The sequence below is a fragment of the Anas acuta genome, chromosome 18, assembly GCF_963932015.1.
Source record: "Anas acuta chromosome 18, bAnaAcu1.1, whole genome shotgun sequence".
NCBI classification, from domain to species: Eukaryota; Metazoa; Chordata; class Aves; order Anseriformes; family Anatidae; genus Anas; species Anas acuta.
This window is the reverse complement of record NC_088996.1, coordinates 13384232-13404556: the sequence shown is the minus strand read 5'-3', so window position 1 is coordinate 13404556 and position 20325 is coordinate 13384232. Positions and strand designations below refer to the sequence as shown.

The window sequence follows — 20325 nt, the reverse complement described above, 5'->3', positions numbered from 1 at the left end:
CCAGCCGGCGCAGAGCCGGCGCAGGGGCTCCGCGGCCGCGTGCAGCCCGGCTCAGCGGCTCGCCGGGGCGGCTGGAAGGGCGCCCGCTCGAAGCGGAGCCTCCGCGGGCGCCTGAGGCCGCGCAGGCCGTCGCGCAGGGCACCGACACCGGCACGAGCTTCCTGAGGCACTCGCGGGGCGCCACGCGGGGCTGAATCCAGCCAGCATGGGATGTCGCCCTAGCTGACCAAAGGAGCCATGGGCTTTCATGAACAAATCGGCCTCTGTAGCTGAGCTTTGTTCTGTGCTGCCATTTCTGTTTTCCACGGAGCGATCACAGTTCCTTTGTTGTTTCTTCACATAAGAAGGACTTCTATGAGCTTCCTTCCTTTTTAAATTCAGGTGGAGTGATCTGTCTTTGTTGATCTGCTGTGGCTCTACTGGTATTCATACAAATGTTGAATTATAAAACTGAGTGTGTGTAAAACTGTGAACAACTGCTATTGTTCAGCAGCCATGCGAGTTGTGGTGGGTTCTTGAAGTGTAGCACAGAAAGTAGCATTCCTTGGGCTAGGAATAGGTGCTCCATTTTGTAGAGCTCTTAACAGCACACAATCCAGTCCATGTTTTTATCATTTTAGCAGTCAGGCTTACAAAGAGGAAAAAGTGGCTGAAGGATTGTTACTGATTGTAGGAATAATAGAAATAACATAGTGTAATAGGAATCAAGTAGCTGACATTAGGACAAAGCTTCATTTTTGTTAAGCTTAGATCTTCCTATGGCAAATTTCCTTCCTTAACACCTAAACTGTAGAGATGTGTCTGTGTCATAACATTTTTGATTGGCAGTTTACTAATTGTTTACTATTCCATTCGAACTGCACTCTTTGCAGTTCCCTTTGTAGGTAAGTCCTAAATATTACCTTCAAAGTGCCTGTAAATATTTTTTCTTACTAAGCTTTTATAGATATTTTATTTTTGAGGCTATGTTTTCTCATTTACACTTGAATTTAACATGTTATATTAATTACAGATTTCTACTGCAATGTTTTTAAGAATGTTAACAATAACATTGAACGTTTCAAACGGTTTCAGACACCGCTAACTGCACTGTGTGGGCATACATTTCTGCCTTTGCTTCAGAAGGTACATGCAGCAGACCATGTACAAAGAGCCCTTGTAAGATCTTAACTGCAGAAAGACCAGGAATATTTGGAGTGGAGGTTTCAACAGTTTTTAGTTTGTTTCTAAAGCAAGTATGAAAATAAAGGCCTTTTTATTACTTTCAAGATGCCTTTGAGGAACATGAACTGTACCTACAAAGATGTGCATAGTCTTAAAAATAAGAACCCACAGTTATTGTACAGATAGACATGGAACTCAAATTCTCCTAACCTGGATGAAACTGGAATTTAAGTGTTTCCTAAATACACATTTAAATGTTGCTTAGTAGCAGCACCCAAATTTCAGAGATACTGGGGATCAAAAAGTCCCCTAGAGTCCCTTGCAAGCTGGGCCACTTTTATTTAGAAGATCATCTTTAAAATGTTAGTTTTGGTTTATATATTTTTGCTTACATTTATTGTTTGTCAAGTAGTATTCCCTATACCAAAAACATTCCTTGTGGTTCCAAGCCACATGTAAATGTTGCTATTTTGCAATACAGTGATGGGGCCAAAGACTTGTACTTAGAAGCTGTGTCTCAGAGGTGGCTGAAATCTGCCTTGTGGCTATATCTTCCCGAACTCACTAGTGTTTGGTAAGATCAGAAAGTCTGGTTCTCCATTCTAAAGTCCTTTTAATTTTTGTTATAAAAGAAAATGCTTCCTTTCATTTCTGCCTGTGAAACCAGGACGTCTTCTGCATTTATTTTAGGGGTGTATGGCTTTCTACCCTGATGCAAAACTCCATGTTGTGTAGACTGTAATCTTTTTTGACCCACTATTAAGATTAAGATTGACCAATTCTAAGCAGTATTGAATTAGTAGAAGCTACCAGTCACTCATTTGGGGAACCAACGTGCATTACTTGTGTGACTAGGAACTATCTGAAGATACCTTGGAGAAGATGACAGCTAATCTGAACGAAGGGGGGGAAGGGGAGGAGGAAGTGTTGCAAAAGATAACACAGTTGATAGGCGGAGCAACCCCAGGGTAAGAAAAGGAGTACGCCAAAATGGTATATGGATTTAAGCATTCACCTACTATGTATTGATTCTGATGAATGCTTTGAGAGGCCCAGTGCAAAGTGTAAGTTATGTTTGGACTTGCAGTGTAATTTTTGTATGCTCAGAAGATTTTGAAGATGATTTGAGGCCAGATTTCACTGTGTATTTTAAACCAGAGGTGATTTATGTAAACAAATGAACAGAATCCCTTTATTAAGTTAGTGTTTTGATATTATATGTAGATACACTTCATGTAACTAAATGAAACATAGTTTAATTCAAAAGACCGGTTATTAGTTCTGATTCTAATTTTCAATAATAGCTACCAGTGGAAATAACTTATCCTTTACTTAGGTGATGTGGGGTCAGAATTATTTTTTTTCTCCGATGTCCTAAGAAAACAGAAGTAAGAACTACTGAAAATGTTCTACTTTCTAAAAATTAGCATACTTCAGGTATAATTACAATTCATGCAACATTCAGGTTTCTGAAAGGTCTCTCACCTGGCAAAGCATTTTGTATAATCCAGAAGCATGAGAGAAAAAAAGAAAGCATTACAGGAAGTTTGCCTCGTGACTTCCAGACAAGCAAGTCATCTAGAGTGACTAAGAGAAAATCACACTTTACGGCCAGTTCATGCATTACATCTTCCTCAGTGTCACGTAGACGATGTACTCTGTTTTAATTGATTGATACATTTGTGAATAATGAAGTGGCTTGGTAGCAGAACATACTTATCTGTGCTGCATAACCTGTAGTTTCAGTTTGCCCGAGCTTGGGTTTTACAAGCTTTTTGAAGCTTTTCAAGCAATGCACAGGGAGTTAGGAGAGAATGGAAAGCTTGCTCTCTGTCAACTCCTGTTTCAAACAGCTGTGCCCACAATAGGCTGAGGTGCTCTTTCCTGATCTGGAGTAGGGAGAAATTGTTTAATACTAATGAATGAAACAGGAAGACATGCAAACAGCTAAATGGTATTTGGGACTATGACACAAGTGTTGGCTGTGTGTTGGAAGAAGTGGGTATTATTAAAAGAGGCTGGAATTAAAAAGGAGTGTGTGCTTACTCACACAACGTGACGGAAGGACTGCTGTATGTTAACGGGGAAGATGCGAGCAAAAAATTATGGTACTAGGCGGCTGGGAGCGAATGCTACGAGAGAAACCGATTAGCACTGGTTTATTGAGCAAGAAGGGGGGAAGCGAAGGGAACCGACTGGCGGTACCGAACAAGGCTGGAGCAGGCGGCAGCTCGCGGCTGACGGCCGCGGGGCCAGCGGTGGGCGGGCGGGGCCGCGGCCGGCGGAGCGCGGACTGGGTACGAGCCCTGCTCGCCGGAGGCCCGCCCGCGGCTAACGCTGGGACGGACGTCAGGGGCCGCGGTTCCCATGGTGACGCCCCCCCCACCGGGCAGGCGGGGCCCACCACGGTTCCCATAGAGACACGGCCTACAGCCGCGAGCAGGAGGACGGGTGGGTTGGCGTTGGTAGGAGCCAAGCTGTGCCCGGGTTACTCCGCGTGCGCCATCGGAAGCCGTATCGTCCGCGCGTCTTCTGCTTGTCCTTCAGGGCTGCCACGCGGCACCCGCGCGTCTTGTGCCCCCGCTCTCAGCGGGGACCTGTCTTTCTGCTCTCCCTGCCACGAAGTGCCCTCTATCTGCTGCCTCTGAGTCCCAAGCATTATCTTCTGTTATGCTCTGCTCTTCTCTACTGCCTTCTTTCAGGGTACTCGACCTCTGTAGTCTGCCTGCCATCTGCATGTGCTTTTCTGCCTTGGAGCGCTAGACTCAAGACTCTCTGAGCCGTCTATGGGACCTTTCACTCCTCATCCCACAATCTGCTTCCCGCCTGCTGGCTTTCCACTAGGCAATGTTTTCATTCTCTCTTGATTAATTCTTTTTCTCCCTCTCCGCACTTAAAGCGTCCCTCAGAGTACTTGGTCCTTGGCTTGCCAGTAGCTTTCCTTTCTTCCATCTGTGCATCAGTCTCTTCTTCTTGTTCCTGAGAATACTTGCTCTAGGGATACAGTGTTAGTGCTTCTTGTAATTTGTAACCTTCTATTTATCTTCCTGGATACTCTTTAGCATATGTGCCTGTTTCCTAGTCTCAGGGGTAATTGTTTCTTACGGTCATACTTTGTCTTTTATTTATGCAGTCCCTCGTGCCTTCTATTCTTCTGCTTGTCCTAATAGCAGAGCCTGACATCAGGCAGTCATGAACCCCCATAGTACAGCCCATCACATACTTTGCCAGCTGTGTCCCTGTTTATTACCAGACATCCCAGGTTTCTTTTACATGTTACTGGTCCTTAACCTATCCTCCAGTTTCTGCTATATTTTGTCTGCTCTGATAAGATTGTATAATGCATGATGTATGTTTGCTGTTTTATATGACTGACCTTACTTGGAAGGTAAATAGCAGAAGAGCTACTAACAGTGAAGAGAGAAACAGCAAGTGCTACTAACTTGTATCACTAACTGTAGTATTTTTTTTCTTGGTGTGTGTTGTTTTTTTTTTGTTTTTGTTTTTGCTTTTGTTTTGCAACACTGATAGGGCACAGAACGACTTAACACTGTAGCTGCACATATGTGGCCTGTGCTACTTGAACGTCTTCCTGCGACTTGCAGCACATAGTGAAACATCTGTGATAAAATTCAGGTGGTCTTGTTTTGTTTTGTTTCTTACTGCTTCATCAAGGAAAACAGTTGCGACTAGACAGAGACACATAATGGTTACAGGCTATGTGGGAGTGTCTCACTTCTGTTAGTAGTTTTGAAAAGAATCCAAGCAATACTACTGTATTAGCTCTACCAGTCTATTATGCATATCTTATTCTTGGTGCAATGTGCAATATGTTACAAGGATAGCAAGGAACAGAGAATAAAGTATGTATTCTTTGTACTTTGAACAAAATGCGAAGGATTTAAATCTATTTTACAAGTAGGGGTTGTATGGAAGTCTGAAGGTTACCATAGGATCATTTAAGCTGGAAAAGTTCTTACCTGTTGTACTGTATTGTTCTTCAACATCACCTTGCTCTCTTTATTTAGTTGAAAAGTGGCTAGCTTTAATGTAGCATCTAATCTTGTATCACTGAAGTAGCATTTTATTAGTAACGATAGTGAAACGTCCACTGAATCAGATATGCTAGCTGCATTTGATTTTGTCTGATTGACCACCAAGCCATAATTTTTCTTTGGTAAAAGAGGCTGATATAAATTCCGTTAAGCCTATATGTGGAGCAACAGGAGTACCTATCAAACTGCTCTTTATGGATAGGCTTAAAGTAAGTTATTGGATTTTAATGGGTATCTCTGCAGTTGATGTTGTATGGCTAAGATGTTCTTGTTGTAAGATGTAGTGTCATATCTATGCTGCTTCCTTCTTTTAATGTCATTAGATGTATTTTTACTGTTCTTCTCTTGACTGTCAGACATCCAGGTGATCTATGCGAGTTATACTTAAAATTGCACTGTGATTTCCCTGGAAATTCTACCCCCAGAAGCATTCAAGGCCAGGTCACATGAATCTTTGAACGACCTGGTCTGGTAGAAGGTGCAATGCCCATGGCAGGGGGGTTCCATTCTGACTCTGATTTCTGATATGGTCATTACTCAAGCTAACCTGCAGTTATAAATACAGCTGTTATTAATGGCAATATACTCCCTTATCTCCTATTAAAATGCATTTCTAAAAAAAAAAAAAAAAGGTATCTGGTGGAAAGCACATGTTTAAGGCTACTGATGTCTTTCAGTTTAAGGCAGTAAGCAGAGATGGGCATAGATCCTGATAGGACTCTGTCTGTGGGTCATATTGCAATAACAGCAACCTTTCATCTTTATTTATTCATATTTTTCTATGAAGCTGGTGATTCTCGTGTTAAATGTAACATGCATCCACTTCAGAGTACCCCATTCAATTTACAAGTGCCATTAATTCAAGGAAGTTAGGTGCTGTTGGGGAGGAAGTATATTTTTTAGAGACAAGCTACTTTTATGGGAAATGTACACATTTTAATTTTGAGATGGTTGTAGTAATAGTATTAGTAATAGTTGTAGTAATAGAAAAAGTATTATTGTTCTTAACCGTTTCTTTCCAAAAAAGTAAAGTGACTTAAGTTTGATAATTCTAAGGATTTAGTAAGCTGGAGATGTGGCTTTATTTTTGATTCTTTACACAAAGGTAATGTCTAATAATGTATTGCTAAGGTTAGCTAATGCATCATGTGTCATTTTTTTTACATGTCTTTTACAAAAGTGTTTTGATACATTATTTGGTTTAGACTGAGCATAGTTTCTTTCAGTGTTGCTAGAGTTCAGAAAGTGTACCATAGGTGTATCTTATCTTTAATGTATTTATGTAGCATTGCATGTAACAGGCAAAAAGGCTCATGCATATCCACTTCTATGTGTTTTACAAAAAAAAAAAAAAATCTATTTCTGCTTACCCAAACAAAGAAGATACTACTTATACTATTTTGTATACTGTAGCATAATTTGAAGATTGCTAACAAAAAGCATAATATGAACAGAACACCTAGTTTGATTTTGATTGCCTTAAAAATAAATGGGAATTCTATGTCAGCAGAATTAGGACCAGTAGACTGTTGTCTTCTAGCAGTGTTTGTTGTTCTGTTTATTCAGTGTGCCTGAGAAAAGCAGGCTTTTTTTTTTTTTTTTAATGCTTATCACTTTCACCTAGCAGAGACTCATTATTTGAACATGGAGAATTAATTTCTTTAGTTCATCTGTGAGGAAAAATGAGGTTAAAATTGTGCCAAGCTTTACCATAGAGATACTGCATCACGTTTGCTGATCTGGAAATCTCTTTCATTTAAGAAGATTAAAAAGCCACTATTTGAAAGGCACAGTTGTCTGATTTGTACTCTGCAACCCTGTTCTTATTCAGATGGGATTATCTGGAACTACTGACACAGAATAATATAGTGTGGCGAGAAGCTGCAATGACTCCAGAGATTTGTGATTTTTTTTTTTTTTTATCAGAGCAGAGATTTATTTAATAAAGTAAAAATCAGCCATTATATATAGAGTACTTCTTGAAATAATAATAGCTTCTCTTCTGCTGAGTTTATCGTTATATGTAAGGCAAATGTGGAGAACAAACAATAGGAAGAGATGGAAGTGAAGCAGATAGTTACACCAGAAAAGAGCACTACTTCTATGTTGTTTACTTGCTTTTTAAGTTTAAAGATATGGTTAACATGTTACTGAAATAAAGCTATTTCCCCATATCTGTTGTACTTTCTGAAAAGTGACTTAACTGAGAACAGAACAGGAGGTTTGTAATTGATGAGTAAAGTATCATTGGGAAGGAGACACAGGAAGTATATTAAGATAATAGCGGCAAGAAAAGACTAATGGGACACAGCAGTTAATATTGTTAGTGAATGGAAAGATCTAATCCTATAAATCAAGTAATTTGATTTGACTTGTCATAAATGTCTTCAAGAAAAGAGAAATGCATGCAGTTAACAGCTCTTCTTTTGGCGCTAGACTGTTCTTAGGTTCTTGATAGAAAGCATTCCTTTGAGTGACTTAATTATTTCATGCCTCTGTTTTCCATCTGTATAAAGGCAAAAATTATATTTTCACGCCCCAAAATGTAGTGGCATTTAGTAATTAGTAAAAGAGAGCTACATGACTTCCAGTTCCCTTGTCAAAAGAAAATGCTGCAAGATGTCATAAAGCAACTGCAAGACATGCATGAAAATTTTAACTAAAAGATTTTGTCTATAACCTAAGAACTTTAGAAGAGAGAGATGAAGGGTTAGAACTCTATGATGTCACATTCACTCATCTGAAAACTTCTGAAAATGCTAAGCAGGCAGAGATTAGTGATCTTAGAATACAGCTGGATACACTGAAGGAAATGCTTGTCAATGAAAGAAGAAAAAGACAAATACTATCAACAAAACCTTGAAGAGCATCAGTTAGAGCTGGAACAATTTTGCAGGTGAGATGCACATCATCTTGAGTGCCATCACATGGCACATGCAGGACAACCTTGTGATTAAACCCAGTCAACATAGGTGGATGAAAGGCAGATCCTGCTTGACTAACCTGAACTCCTTCTAGGATACAACACTGTGCTTGGTGGATGAGGGAAAGGCTGTGGATGTTCTTTTCTTGAACTTCAGCAAAGCATTTGATACCGTTTCCCATGCATTCCCCTGAAGAAAATGGTTGCTCATGGCTTGGCTGGATGTACTGTTGACTGGGTAAAAAACTGTGGATGGCCAGGTTGAAATAGTCATTGTGCATGGAGATTAATCAACGTGATGGCTGGTCGCGAGAGGTGTTGCCCAGGGGTCAGTACTGTGGGCAATTTTGTTTAATATTTTTATCAGTGATCTTAATTTATCAATGATGATCCATCCCTGGAGGCTTTCAAGGCTAGGTTGGATGGGGCCTAGGCCAACCTGATCTAGTGGGTGGCATTCCTGCCTGTGGCAGGGGTTTTGGAGTTAGATGATCTTTAAGGTCCCTTCCAACCCAAGCTGTTCTATGATGATTCTGTGGTCCTTGATGAAAGGATCAAGTGCATCCTCAGTGAGCTTGCAGACAACACCAAGTTGTACAGAAGTGTTGATCTGCTTGAGGGTAGAAAGGCTCTGCAGAGGGATCTGGACAGGCTAGATTGATCGGCTACATCCAGTTGCATGGTATTCAACAAGGCTAAGTGCCAGGTGCTGTACTTGGCATAACAACCCAAGGCAATGAAATAGGTTCAGGGAAGAGTGGCAGAAAAGCTCCCTGGCAGAAAAGGACCTGGTGGTACTTGTCAACAGCCAGCTGAAAATGAGCCAGCAGTGTGCCCAGGTGGCCAAGAAGGTCAATGGCATCCTGGTTTGCATCAGAAATAGTGTGGCTAGCAGGACCAGGGAAGTGACTGTTCCCTCCTATTCAGCACTGGTGAGACTGCATCTAAAGTACAGGGTTCAGTTCTGGGCCCGTCACTACAAGAAAGATACTGAGTTGGTAGAATGCGTCCAGAGAAGAGCAACAAAGCTGGTGAAGGGACTTAGAAACAAGACATATGAGGAGCAGCTGAGGGAACTGGGGTTTAGTCTGCAGAAAAGGAGGCTGAGGGGAGACTTCATCACCCTCTGTAACTGAAAGGAGGGTGTCAGTCTCTTTTCTCAGGTTGCCAGTGATAGGATGCAAGGAAATGGCCTCAAGTTGTGCCAGAGGAGGTTTAAACTGGAAATCAGGAAGAATTTCGTCAAGGGAAGGACAGTTAGGCAATGGAGTGGGCTGCCCATGGAAAAGGAGTTCCAATCCATGGAGGTACTTGAGACATACGGGTGTGGTGCTTAGGGACATGGTTTAGTTGTGGACCTGGTAGTGTGAGGTTGTTGGTTGGGCTTGATGATCTTAAGGGTCTCTTCCAACCTAAAAGATTCTATGTGATATCCTTAGAATGGTATGCAGGAAAAGGGAAATTTAGTTCCTCTAAGACAAAACTTGCATTGGGTTAATGCAGTAACATTGTTCATACAGTAGAGAGCACTCTGACTATGGAGATAAGGTTGCCTATTCTGACAGAGGGATGCCTAGAGCATGAACAGAGTGAAGGCTAACAGAAGTGACCCTGGCTATTTTTACCCCTCCTATACCTTGAGTTCTACCAGTGACTTATCCAATTTATAGCAATGGGTTAGAGACAGTGTAGCATTAAGTGAAAATTAGCATGCTTTCCCTATGGAAAGTGTGCTTTCCCTAGGACAGCATGTCCCTACATAAGGGGTATGTGTTGGGGAGCTGGCATGATTATAGGGGAGACATTGCGGAGAGCAGAAAAGGATTTGTCAGAAGGGAACACTTTTTCCTTGGGGATTGGTTTTGTAATTCATTATTATGATACCAGAATTTAATTTGTAACAATCATATAGTTCATATGTGATGTTTGATTTCTTGAGTAACTTCTTGTTCTTATGCTCATAGCAGTAAGCAAAATACTTGACCAAATTAAGACGAGAAAAAAACTTGCTGGACACCAGCTAGATCAGATACTGACAGGTCTGTAGATGTGTTGCTAAGGAGCTGGGATAGCAATAGGTGTACTGTTAGGTTAGACCTTTAATCAGAACCAAAGATACAGCTTTCTTTTTGGGCAGTGAAACATCTCATATTCCAGAAAGGGAAGGAAGTGATTGATACTGAACAAGACTTTAAAAGATAAATTATATTGTGAATGTATGTATGGATAAGGCTTCAAATGTTTGCAAGTGAAGTTAGAAATGTTCTACCATGCACAGTGATATAACTGTTGGGAGCAGCAGACTTAAACAGAACTTGTCCTAACACAGCCTCCTCTGCCTGTCCTGCATGGTATGGTGCTGACCTTTTCTGTATGACAGGAACTTCTGTGTTTTCATTGTAGCCATAGTCTAAAATATCCTACCAGTAGATGTCTGGAGAAGTCATTATGATTAGAGTCTAGAAACTAGAAAGACAGAAATATATGACTTTTTTTTTTCTTTTTCCTTTGCTTGCTTACTTACAATATATAAAGATTTATATATTGTACAACATATGTAATAAACTTTTAAAAAAGCTTATAATTAGTCCAAACTATTTTGTATCTAACTTTCTGATGAATCCCTATTAAACAATAAATAAAGAGGGTACAAGCATGTATCTTTAACATAATGTGAGGCCAAATAGCTTCTAACAAAAAAAAGATCACGTTATATTTACAAGGTGGCGCTGCTTGCCAGAATATAGCCTTATTCACAATTGTGCTTGAGAGTCACACTGGATGACCAATTCAAGAAGGTCCAAGGCTGATGCAATGGCTAATGTACTTTATAAGGTGTTCTGAAGTATCACCAAACAAATAGGAATAGGATTGAATAAGTATTATCATTTGACTTTGGTAACATGGCAACATATGCTGGTCACAAAACTGTTCAAAGAAAAGGGGATGGGAGAAGGCAGGGAGAGTGGAGAGTAACTTGAAGCGTGGAAAAATGATCCACTTGAACTCATTCTCAGGGAGCTTCACCAGTGAATATTCTCTATGATGGGTTAAAGGGGAGGTTATCTGAGGGTGTAAAGAGCCTGTGTGAGAAGAGGACATCTAATTTTTAAAGAGTACTGTTCAATACTTAATGCAATCTGGTAGCTGAGAACTGTTGAAACAATATTATTTTTTTATTATTTTTTTAAAATATTTTTTAAAATTTATAAATTTTATTTATTTATTTATTAGGGGAACATACTAAAATTATTTACTGAAACATACGATATACTTTGCATTGTGTGACCTTTTTAATTGACACTGGACATCTTGGAAAATCAGTAAAAACTTGCATTTTAAAAAGGATGTCAAATAGTATGCACATAGTGGGTCATGTTCCTTTAAGAGGTTTATTCACTTAGGTGCAAGATAATTTTTTAAAAGCAATTGCTAATTATGAATAGTGGAAAGGGGGGAAATCTATCTGTCTGTTTCTTTAGGAAATTCTTGCATCTTATATTTCTAGTTGTGTTGTTGTTCAAAAGATTTTCTATATGTATGCCTCATTAGCTCACCAGAGATGCTCTTTAATATAAATTTATTTTTGTTTGTAGTTCTGATGACAGTCACATAGGTCATCAGTGTGAGGAGTATATAAGCCTGAAGCATCACATGGAGAGAAAAATCCAAGAAGTAAAAGGAGAGCTTGCTTGTCAGAAACAGGTATAGGAATGTAGAGAAACAATGTTGTGTTGCTGTGATGCCACCTAGCAATCAATCATTTATGTATTATGATAATATTATGTTTTAATACTGCTATAGTTGTATAAGTGTGTATTTTGTTTTGGTTTTGCCTTTTCTGTTTAAATTTGTGAGAGGTATAATGACAAGTTAAAAATAAATATATATGCACTACTTGTTTAGTAGCTGTTGCTTTACTTGTCTGGCAGCTGCCTCTTGTAACGAACTGTTGGGAATGTGTTCAGTAATCTGAGATTGTGTAAGATTTTTTTATGTAGGCAGCACACTGCTAAATTTGTTAACCTTGAAACTGCAGAAAAGGTCAGCCTCAAAACTAGAAGCAGTAATATACTATATATATTATATTTTTATATAATAAAAAAACTAGAATATGGGTAACATACGTTGTTTGTTATACATCCGATTACAAGGCGCTTTTTTCCCATTCTGCCTCTTATATTGATGTAATTTCATAATAAAAGTCTTACTAACTGTCAGTGGAATGTGACCTTCAACTGTGAAACCTTGAGGAGATTGCAATTTTCCCACCTGTCTATATTTTAAAAAACAACAAAACCTTCTTTCCTTATTTTTGTATGAACAGGATGTTAAAATGGTATTTTAAATTATTCACATAGCAATGTGGTCAGTCATTATAACTAGGATGTTTAGTTTTTGGCCTCTCATCCAAACAAATGTAGAATATAATTGGAAGTAAACTTGTGAAATGAGACTGCTTTTCTCTTGACATTTAAGAAGAAAAAGAAGCAGTGCTAGGCCAAAATTCATAGAATGACTTGGTTTGGAAGGGACCTTAAAGATCATCTGGTTCCAACTCCCCTGCAGTAGGCAGGGATGCCACCCATTACATCAGGTTGCCCAGGGCCTCATCCAACCTGGTCTTGAACACCTTTAGGGATGAGGCACCCACAGCTTTTCTGGGCAACCTGTTCCAGTGCATCACCACCCTCTGAGTGAAGAATTTCCTTCTAATATCTAATTTAAATCAACCCTCTGTTATTTAAATACTGTTTCTGCCTGTCCTATCCTATCCCCCTGTGTAAAGGGGGGACACCTTTATTTTATGAAGTATAAATGTTCCTGAAAAACAAAATACAGTATCAACATGTTTATTGCTTAGAGAGAGTTACGCAGTGGACTAACTAATTCTCAATGACCAGTGGCCAAATAAAACCATGGGTACAGAGGAAACACCTCTACTGTTCATGAAGTTTATAATGCAGACATTTAGTCTGGTGTTTTATTTTCCCATTTTCTGAAAACGATTAATAGATATTAATATGTGTAACATAGGAACACTTCTGAGAAATGAAAAATCATTGTCCATTTTGCAGTAAGAAGATGAGATAATGAAGCCAAATTATTTTTCTGTGGAGGCATTTTTTACAGAGCCAAAAGGTATATGCTTTGAGTCCCTGTCGTGTAATTTAAAGAAAAATTCATTTTCCTTTTTTTTAAATCTCTATTCTCTTTGTAATTTAGATACTAATGTATTCTGCTTCCCCTTCTTTCCCTCTCTCCTAGGCTGAAGCTTATCTACAGAAGACAGGCTACAGGTTGCATGAAGTGGAAACTCTTCTTTCTGCTATGACTGTTGAGAAAGAACAGACAGTACAAGCATCATTGTTGAACTATGGTATTTTCTCTGAAGGAGAGAAACAGGTTAGACAACACTTCATCTCTTGGCTTAGATAAATACGTTCAGAGATGAAAATCTTATGGGTCTTGTTTCCACTGAATTTCTTGTAAAGAGTTCCTCTAAGGCACCTGTTTAATTCAAAATATAGACATGTGGCCTGGAATACACACATGGTTAGGTGTCATGGGCTTCATTATGGCTGATCTGTAACCTACTGGGAAAAGGAACAGTCTGTATGTAGAAAGACAGTTGGTCCAAAAGAAGACAGTGTACAGTACCACTGTGGCACATCCAAATGGGAAGAATTGTTTTCTGGAATGTACCTGAGACTCTTAGTTGCAATTTGGGGTCAATCTGGAAGTTGTGAAGTTATATTTTGAAGCCTTGCCTGTAAAAATCTTAATTTGCCAGCTGTTTAAAATAATGTCCTTTATTTTAGTCTCAGAAACAAGTTTTCCTTTCATTCCTACTTAAATGCATATGTTAAAAAAACAAAACAAAACAAAACAAAAAAAAAAAAAAAAAACACCACCATTCAAAATTGGAAACATGCTGGTTTGAAGCCATGCTGGAGGGTTGTGCATTAGGAATTGAAAATGGTCTATTTTAAAAGAGTGAAAGTAATAACTGTGCTGCAGTGCATCCTACTGGGCAGTTACGGATACTCAGCAGTAGATTAGTAAGTGTGTGTTATCTGATCTTGCTGGAAAAAAAAAAATAATAATAATGTTAAGCACGCCCAGTATTTTCTATGGTAAGTAATATATTCAAGAAGATAAATGAAAACATTTTTTTATAATAAAATAGATGAAGGTAGACTTCAGCACACACTTCTTATGGAGCAAGTTGTTTTTCCAGTTTCATCTGAAATTGTACTGATTTGTAAAGTGTTCATTCAACTACAAAGAGAATAGAGATTGGTAAGGGGACATTATTTTATTAATGACTTTCACTATTCTTGCCCACTGTAATCTGTTACTGTCACTGGTATAACTTTGTTTTCATTTTCACGCTTTTCTTCATGTTCTTGTATTCTCTCTCTGTGTTACATTTTTGGCCTGTAGGACAAGCAGTACCCACCTCAGCAAAACTATTTTTATCTCTGATTTATGTGAAGGGTCATTGTTTAAAAAACAAACAATAAAAAAATGTAGTATTCTGAACTAGGACCTTATCTCTTTTTATTTTTTTTCTGTACAAAATGAATTATAAACAAACAGGAAATAAAAAGATTAAAAGTTAAAAACTGGTTAACAACTGCATCAGTGATTCTTCCTAAAGAAGTAATAGTGTCTTGGCTAGCATCTTCTTCAGACTACTGAGACAAGAAAGATTAATATTTAAATACAGTGTAGTACAATATTATCAGTGTGTGGTTCTTTTCTTCAGATTGGTCTGAGACCCCCTGAAAGTGCTAGAAATATAGCACTAGTCATTCTTGGGCCTTAATTTAGTAACAGAGGTGAAACACACCAGCCTGGAAAGTTTTGCTTGTAGTTGCTTGAGTTTGACTATGTCTTAGATCACACATGCCTAACGAGAGCATGCTAATACCATACAAGTGCATTGATAAGGAAAGATCACTTACAGTAACTCTGGATGAAAATGTGGTCTTCCGTTTAGACCCTTTTCCACTAGCAAATACCTGGAACAGTTGTATTCCTGTTTCAGACGATAATGGTTCATATGTGTGTTGCAGATTGAGATGCAGTTCTGGTCCCCAGAATTCGGAATACACATTTGATGTACTGGTACCTACTGCTGCCTTTCTCTTCAAGTCTTTTCTGTCTCCCTTTCCTTAATCCTCACCTAAACAACCTTGGAGAGATTGTACAAGCAGAACAAACAGAGATTATTCTCGTATTCTGGATACCCTGTACTCTTAGGGCAGAAAGAGCCACAGGAGAGGGGCTGTGAGGCAGCCGGCGTCCTTGCAACAGGGAAATTTAATTGGAAGTCCATTAGCATCCCAGCTTTTAGATGACTCTTGTAGAAGAGTAAGGGGACTGAGGAAAGTGGGGAATGGTGGAGTAGACTGAAAAGGAGTAGTATTAGAAACCAATGCAAGGCATAAATGTTGAATTTCAAGTAATTTGTTGGCCTGTGTCCAGAGTATGCACAGCACCTTGATTTGCCTTTCCCTCTGGAGAGGCAGGACTGCTGCTTTGCAATAATTAAATATTAGGGTTGAATACAAAGAAACATTCTGGGGGCTCAGTAACATAAATTATCAGCATTCAATGCAAATATTACGAACACATTAGACTCTCTTTCTTTTAAAAAATATCTGATCTGGATGGTTTGCAATTAAGATTAATTTAGTGACTATAATAGTGTATATTCTATAATTCTAGGGTTTTATCATACTCCTGTACCAAAAAGTATCTATTTCTTAAATAGATGGTGACAAATGTCTCCACCAGCTAGGGAGGATTTTACAAAGTGGAATTTAAATTCTGCACTGTTTGAATGAAGTCACCATTATAATACACTGCTGTCACTCTAATGTAACTTCTTCAAAAATGTTTGCAGCCACGCTTTAAAAAATGGCAGAAGTAATTAATGTCAGGACTCAAATATGTAATCTTTCATTGGTCCTACCAGAACTGTCTTGAAGGTTGTGCTGGAATTTTGAATGATCAGGAAGTATGTTTTTCAATGTGTCTATTTTGGTTGTTCCTGTTGTTTTTTTTCCTATACAATTTATAAAAAATAATTTATTTTTTTTTCTGTACATGTATTCTTCCTAAACATACGCTGTTGCTGACTGTCAGAAATTGGATTCTGGATCAAGCAATATTTGATGTAACAGGAAAACAGTTCTCAAAGGTTATGATCTAGAATATTTCACATTGTTGTCCCAATTGGGCCATCACTTTATTCACACAGATCTAGCTTTCCATACGCTTCCCTTTTTCCAGCTTAGCAAAGTATGTCCAGCCTCTTTATGTTCTTGCGAACAGATGATCTCTAATCACACTTCTGAGAATTTCACACATCAGAAAGGGGTTTGGTATTGGGCCAGTAAGTTCTTTCAAGAGATGGTGTACCCATGCATTAAAGAGAGACAGCACACTTCAAAGAACAGTGATAAGGTAGAGCCACCTCTGTGGCCATCTTCTTCCCTTTCTGTGCCTCCTCCCCCATGTCAGGTTCTCATTGCAGCATTTCTGTTAGCACTTCTTTCCCCCCCAACGGAAAAACCCCATAATGACCACATCTTCTTTTTTCTATGGTTCTTTTCCCGTAGTCCGTTCTTGGATTGAAAGTATGAATATCTCTGTGTGTGTGGTGGTATGGTATGATCTGTGTTGCTCATGAATGAAGGATTGTTATTGTGTTGTGCTTTTATTTTACAGACACTTCAATATGATGATAAAAGTTATCTTAGAAAAGATATTCCAATCTTGGAAATACAGAAGCTGAAAGAGCAGAATGCCAGCCTTCGGGCTGCTGTTGCACAAATGAGGAAAGAAATGGAGAGTCTTGATGAACAGATACAGTCCTCTCTTCCTCTGACAGAACAAACTATCACTGGCCTAACTACAGAAACCTTGTCACTCAATCCTGGTAATTTGGTGGAAAGGGCTGAGGGTGTTGTTACACAGATGTATAACTGTCCTGCATGCTTTTTTTTTTTTTCTTCCCTTAGGTGACACTCTTCGCTTAAAGAAACTAAAATTTTTAAAATGTATCAAAATTAAAAATACATAGTACTTTGAAATGCATCCCTTTTACCAAATATTGTCACAAATCAGTGGGTGGCTAACAGATTTTTAGTCTCTCTTAGAAACATTTTAGTGTATCACTGATTAAAAACTTCTATCTTTTTTCTTTTTTGCATTAATCTTTTTTGAAAAAAGCTGATAACAGAAAATAAATAAATGCATGAACTACAGAAGGCCTGTCTACTACATTTAGACATTTCGTAGTAAATTTATGAAAATTTTTGGTTTGATTTTTGTTGGCACTAGTACAGGCCTGTTTGGAAACAAACTGGAATTTTTCTTCATAAACATTCTTGTGACTTAGAACTTTAGAGAGAATAGGGAAGGAATTAACTATAACTTAGTAATGGAATAACAAGCTCTGATTTGTTTTCATTTTAAAAAATAAATAGATGAGAACTTTTTCAAGGACTTGTGTGGAGTAGCTAGCTCTGTTTTTTAGCACCTTTTACCAGTTATGTAAGTGTAGGTAGATAGCTGTTTTATGCATCTTTCTATGCCTTGTTTATGTAAACATTTAAGTTCTGATTGCTTTAAGCTATTCCAGATCCACTATGAATTGTTTTATGTATTTCAGAAAACTAAGGTAACACTGGTGAAAATCATTGTGTTGTACCAAGCTGTCATTAAGCTTCTCTGTTTTAATTTTGCAGTAAGGTGGGATTTGTCATATCAGTTTGCAGAATTAAACTCTCACTTACAATGTGAAATAATGAGCTAATGAAGTCTGCATTTTTATTAAATTTAAGCATATATTCTTCTTGATAGCCTTGCTAATAGTGAGACATTAAGCTTGCTAATAATTAAACATTAATAACCAATTAAAGCAAAAAAAATTTTTTTTCATAAAGAATAGTTTTTTCATACAAGCGGTTGAAGTTAGTCCATTGTTTTTTGAAGATACAGTCAAAGATGCAGAAGATTTGTGCCTGCTAGGATTTATCAGTGTCCAAGAGAACCAGTCATTTTTGTCCGCTGATACACATTTTCAGAAATTAATTATCCATTTTTTCTTTGGCTGAAATTCTTTATTCAAATAAAATAATCCTCCTTGTATCCGTTTAAAAATATATAGAGATTATGTTTGATCTCTAAAAGAGTTTATAATGTTAAATACAAACATTTTAAGACAGTGGGAGAGTAACTTAGAAGGGCATTTCTGGTTTCCAGAAAGTCCTCTGTTCTTTCCCCTGCCTTGTCCATGTAATTCAAAATGTTCAGACTCCCATTTTTACTGTAAGTAAAAGAAACATTTTTCAGAATTGATTTAAATTTATTGGTGATTTTTTTTCAACTGTGATAGAAAGAATCTGCTATGTCTTAACTATTCTTGTTATACTGAGTATTGCCAGTTTACCAACAATTAAATAATGCAGTATTGGAAGAAATAAAAACTTCTGTCTGTGTGCTACTTACCAACAAACTGAACTTTGTAATATGTCATCGATAGACACTTCTGTATTTTGTAGATTACTGATAATTACATATTGTGAGTCTGTACTACTTTCTATATTTCCTCAACTCTGTTTACAGTGCATCTACTGAAGTAGTATAAATGTATAGTAATGAGAAAAAGTTCTGCAGCTATTGCTGTGAAAGCCCAAACTATATATGTATACATTCATATTATACTCCTCTTCTTTTTTTTTAAAGGTTCATTTTGCACAGACCAAGTTTCAGTTAGAACCACGTTGAACAACATCAATGTCAGCTCAAATAACTTGGGTTGTATAATAAGCCCAAACACAGAAAAGGTACAAAGAGATTTAAACTACCTAAATATGTATGTGTAATTAATAATTAGCATATTATTTTATATACTCTTATTTAGTCTCTAATGAGCTAGCAGTGACTTTTTTTCAGACAAACTTACGCTCCTTCTTTCTAGGGAATAAGTTTTGACTAGTTATTCCCTGGCACAAGTCATTTCTGATCTTTCAAGCTCTTTTTGATCTTTTTCCTCCCCCACTTTCAAATTCTTAAGCTGTTGTGTATCACCTGAATTTTCTGTTTTAAATTTGTTAGCCTTTTTTAATATCTAAAATTTTTCAATATGCTTTGGGTTGGATCAAAATGATAATGTAGATACTGTGTCAATAGTGGACTGTAACCAGCAGGTACTGTGAAGCTTTGGTTTGCATTTGCTTTTTGTTTTATGAAAATATGAATTTGAGCTCCTGCCTTGTCTTTATTCTTTTTCTTCACTTTTTTTTTTTTTTTTTTAGCCTCTTCTCATTGTACCCTTTGTTCTTCAGAAAAAGGAACTGGGGATATTGTATGAGATGTATGCGTTTTCCTTTAGAGAAACTGATGTGCAAGACGTGCATTTTCACAGAACAGGCTCGACAACCTGAACTGCCACAGAAGCGCTGCGGGGTACTCCCTGAGGTGGGCTGGCCGCCTGCTGGCTTTCCTCGGAGGGCCTCGTACCTGCCGAGCTCGCTTCCTCCAGTCCGTCGCTAGGGGGCGGTGCTGACTGGGCAGCGAGGCGGCCTCGGGGGCCTTTTGCATAGCCCGTGGGCCGCCGGCGTGTTAAGGACCTGCTCGGTCTGGCTGGGAGAAACCACCGAGCGCCTTCGTCGGTTAGAGCGCACACCACAAAAGATGAAAAAGCTCATTGGCTCTGGAAGCGTTTTTATTCAGTTCTAGGGTTTACAAATGTTAATTCTCATTATGTTGTTTTAAAGGGTAGAAGCAATGTCGGCATTAATGTACAGCAGAGGCATCTCTCAGTAAAAATAATAATGGGATTGAGAGCTGAAACAATAACACAGAATACCAAGTAAGGACTAAGTCACTATACGTTCTCCCCTTACTGCCTCCCAGAGATTTCATGGTATAGCAAAAGAATTTTAAAGTAAGACAGGTTAAAATACAATTTCAAAATATTTTTTTCTAATTCTTAAGTCATCTGTAAAATCTACCGATATCTGTTTTATGATTTAATTTTACTGCTAAGATTCACCACTAACCTTCTAAGTTCAAGAAAATGGAAATAACAACTAAGTAATGAAGAATGACGAGAGATAATTACATTAAAAGCTAATAGGTTTAGGAGCTGAACCAATAACA

The 20325-nt window shown here is 38.2% G+C and overlaps 1 protein-coding gene across 3 annotated transcripts in view; it reads left to right on the top strand.

The window, feature by feature from the left end:
- The window catches only part of CSNK1D (casein kinase 1 delta), a 72775-nt gene that overhangs the window by 38477 nt on the left and 13973 nt on the right, over nucleotides 1-20325 (top strand). For 2 of the 3 annotated variants that reach the window (XM_068655171.1, XM_068655172.1), the window contains 2 exons: nucleotides 16885-17095; nucleotides 18907-19007. In XM_068655171.1, coding sequence (XP_068511272.1) covers nucleotides 16885-17095; nucleotides 18907-19007 — 312 coding nt within the window. Of the gene's footprint in view, nucleotides 1-11738; nucleotides 11760-16884; nucleotides 17096-18906; nucleotides 19008-20325 lie in introns of those variants that run through there. The other variant, XM_068655178.1, reaches the window with a different exon arrangement.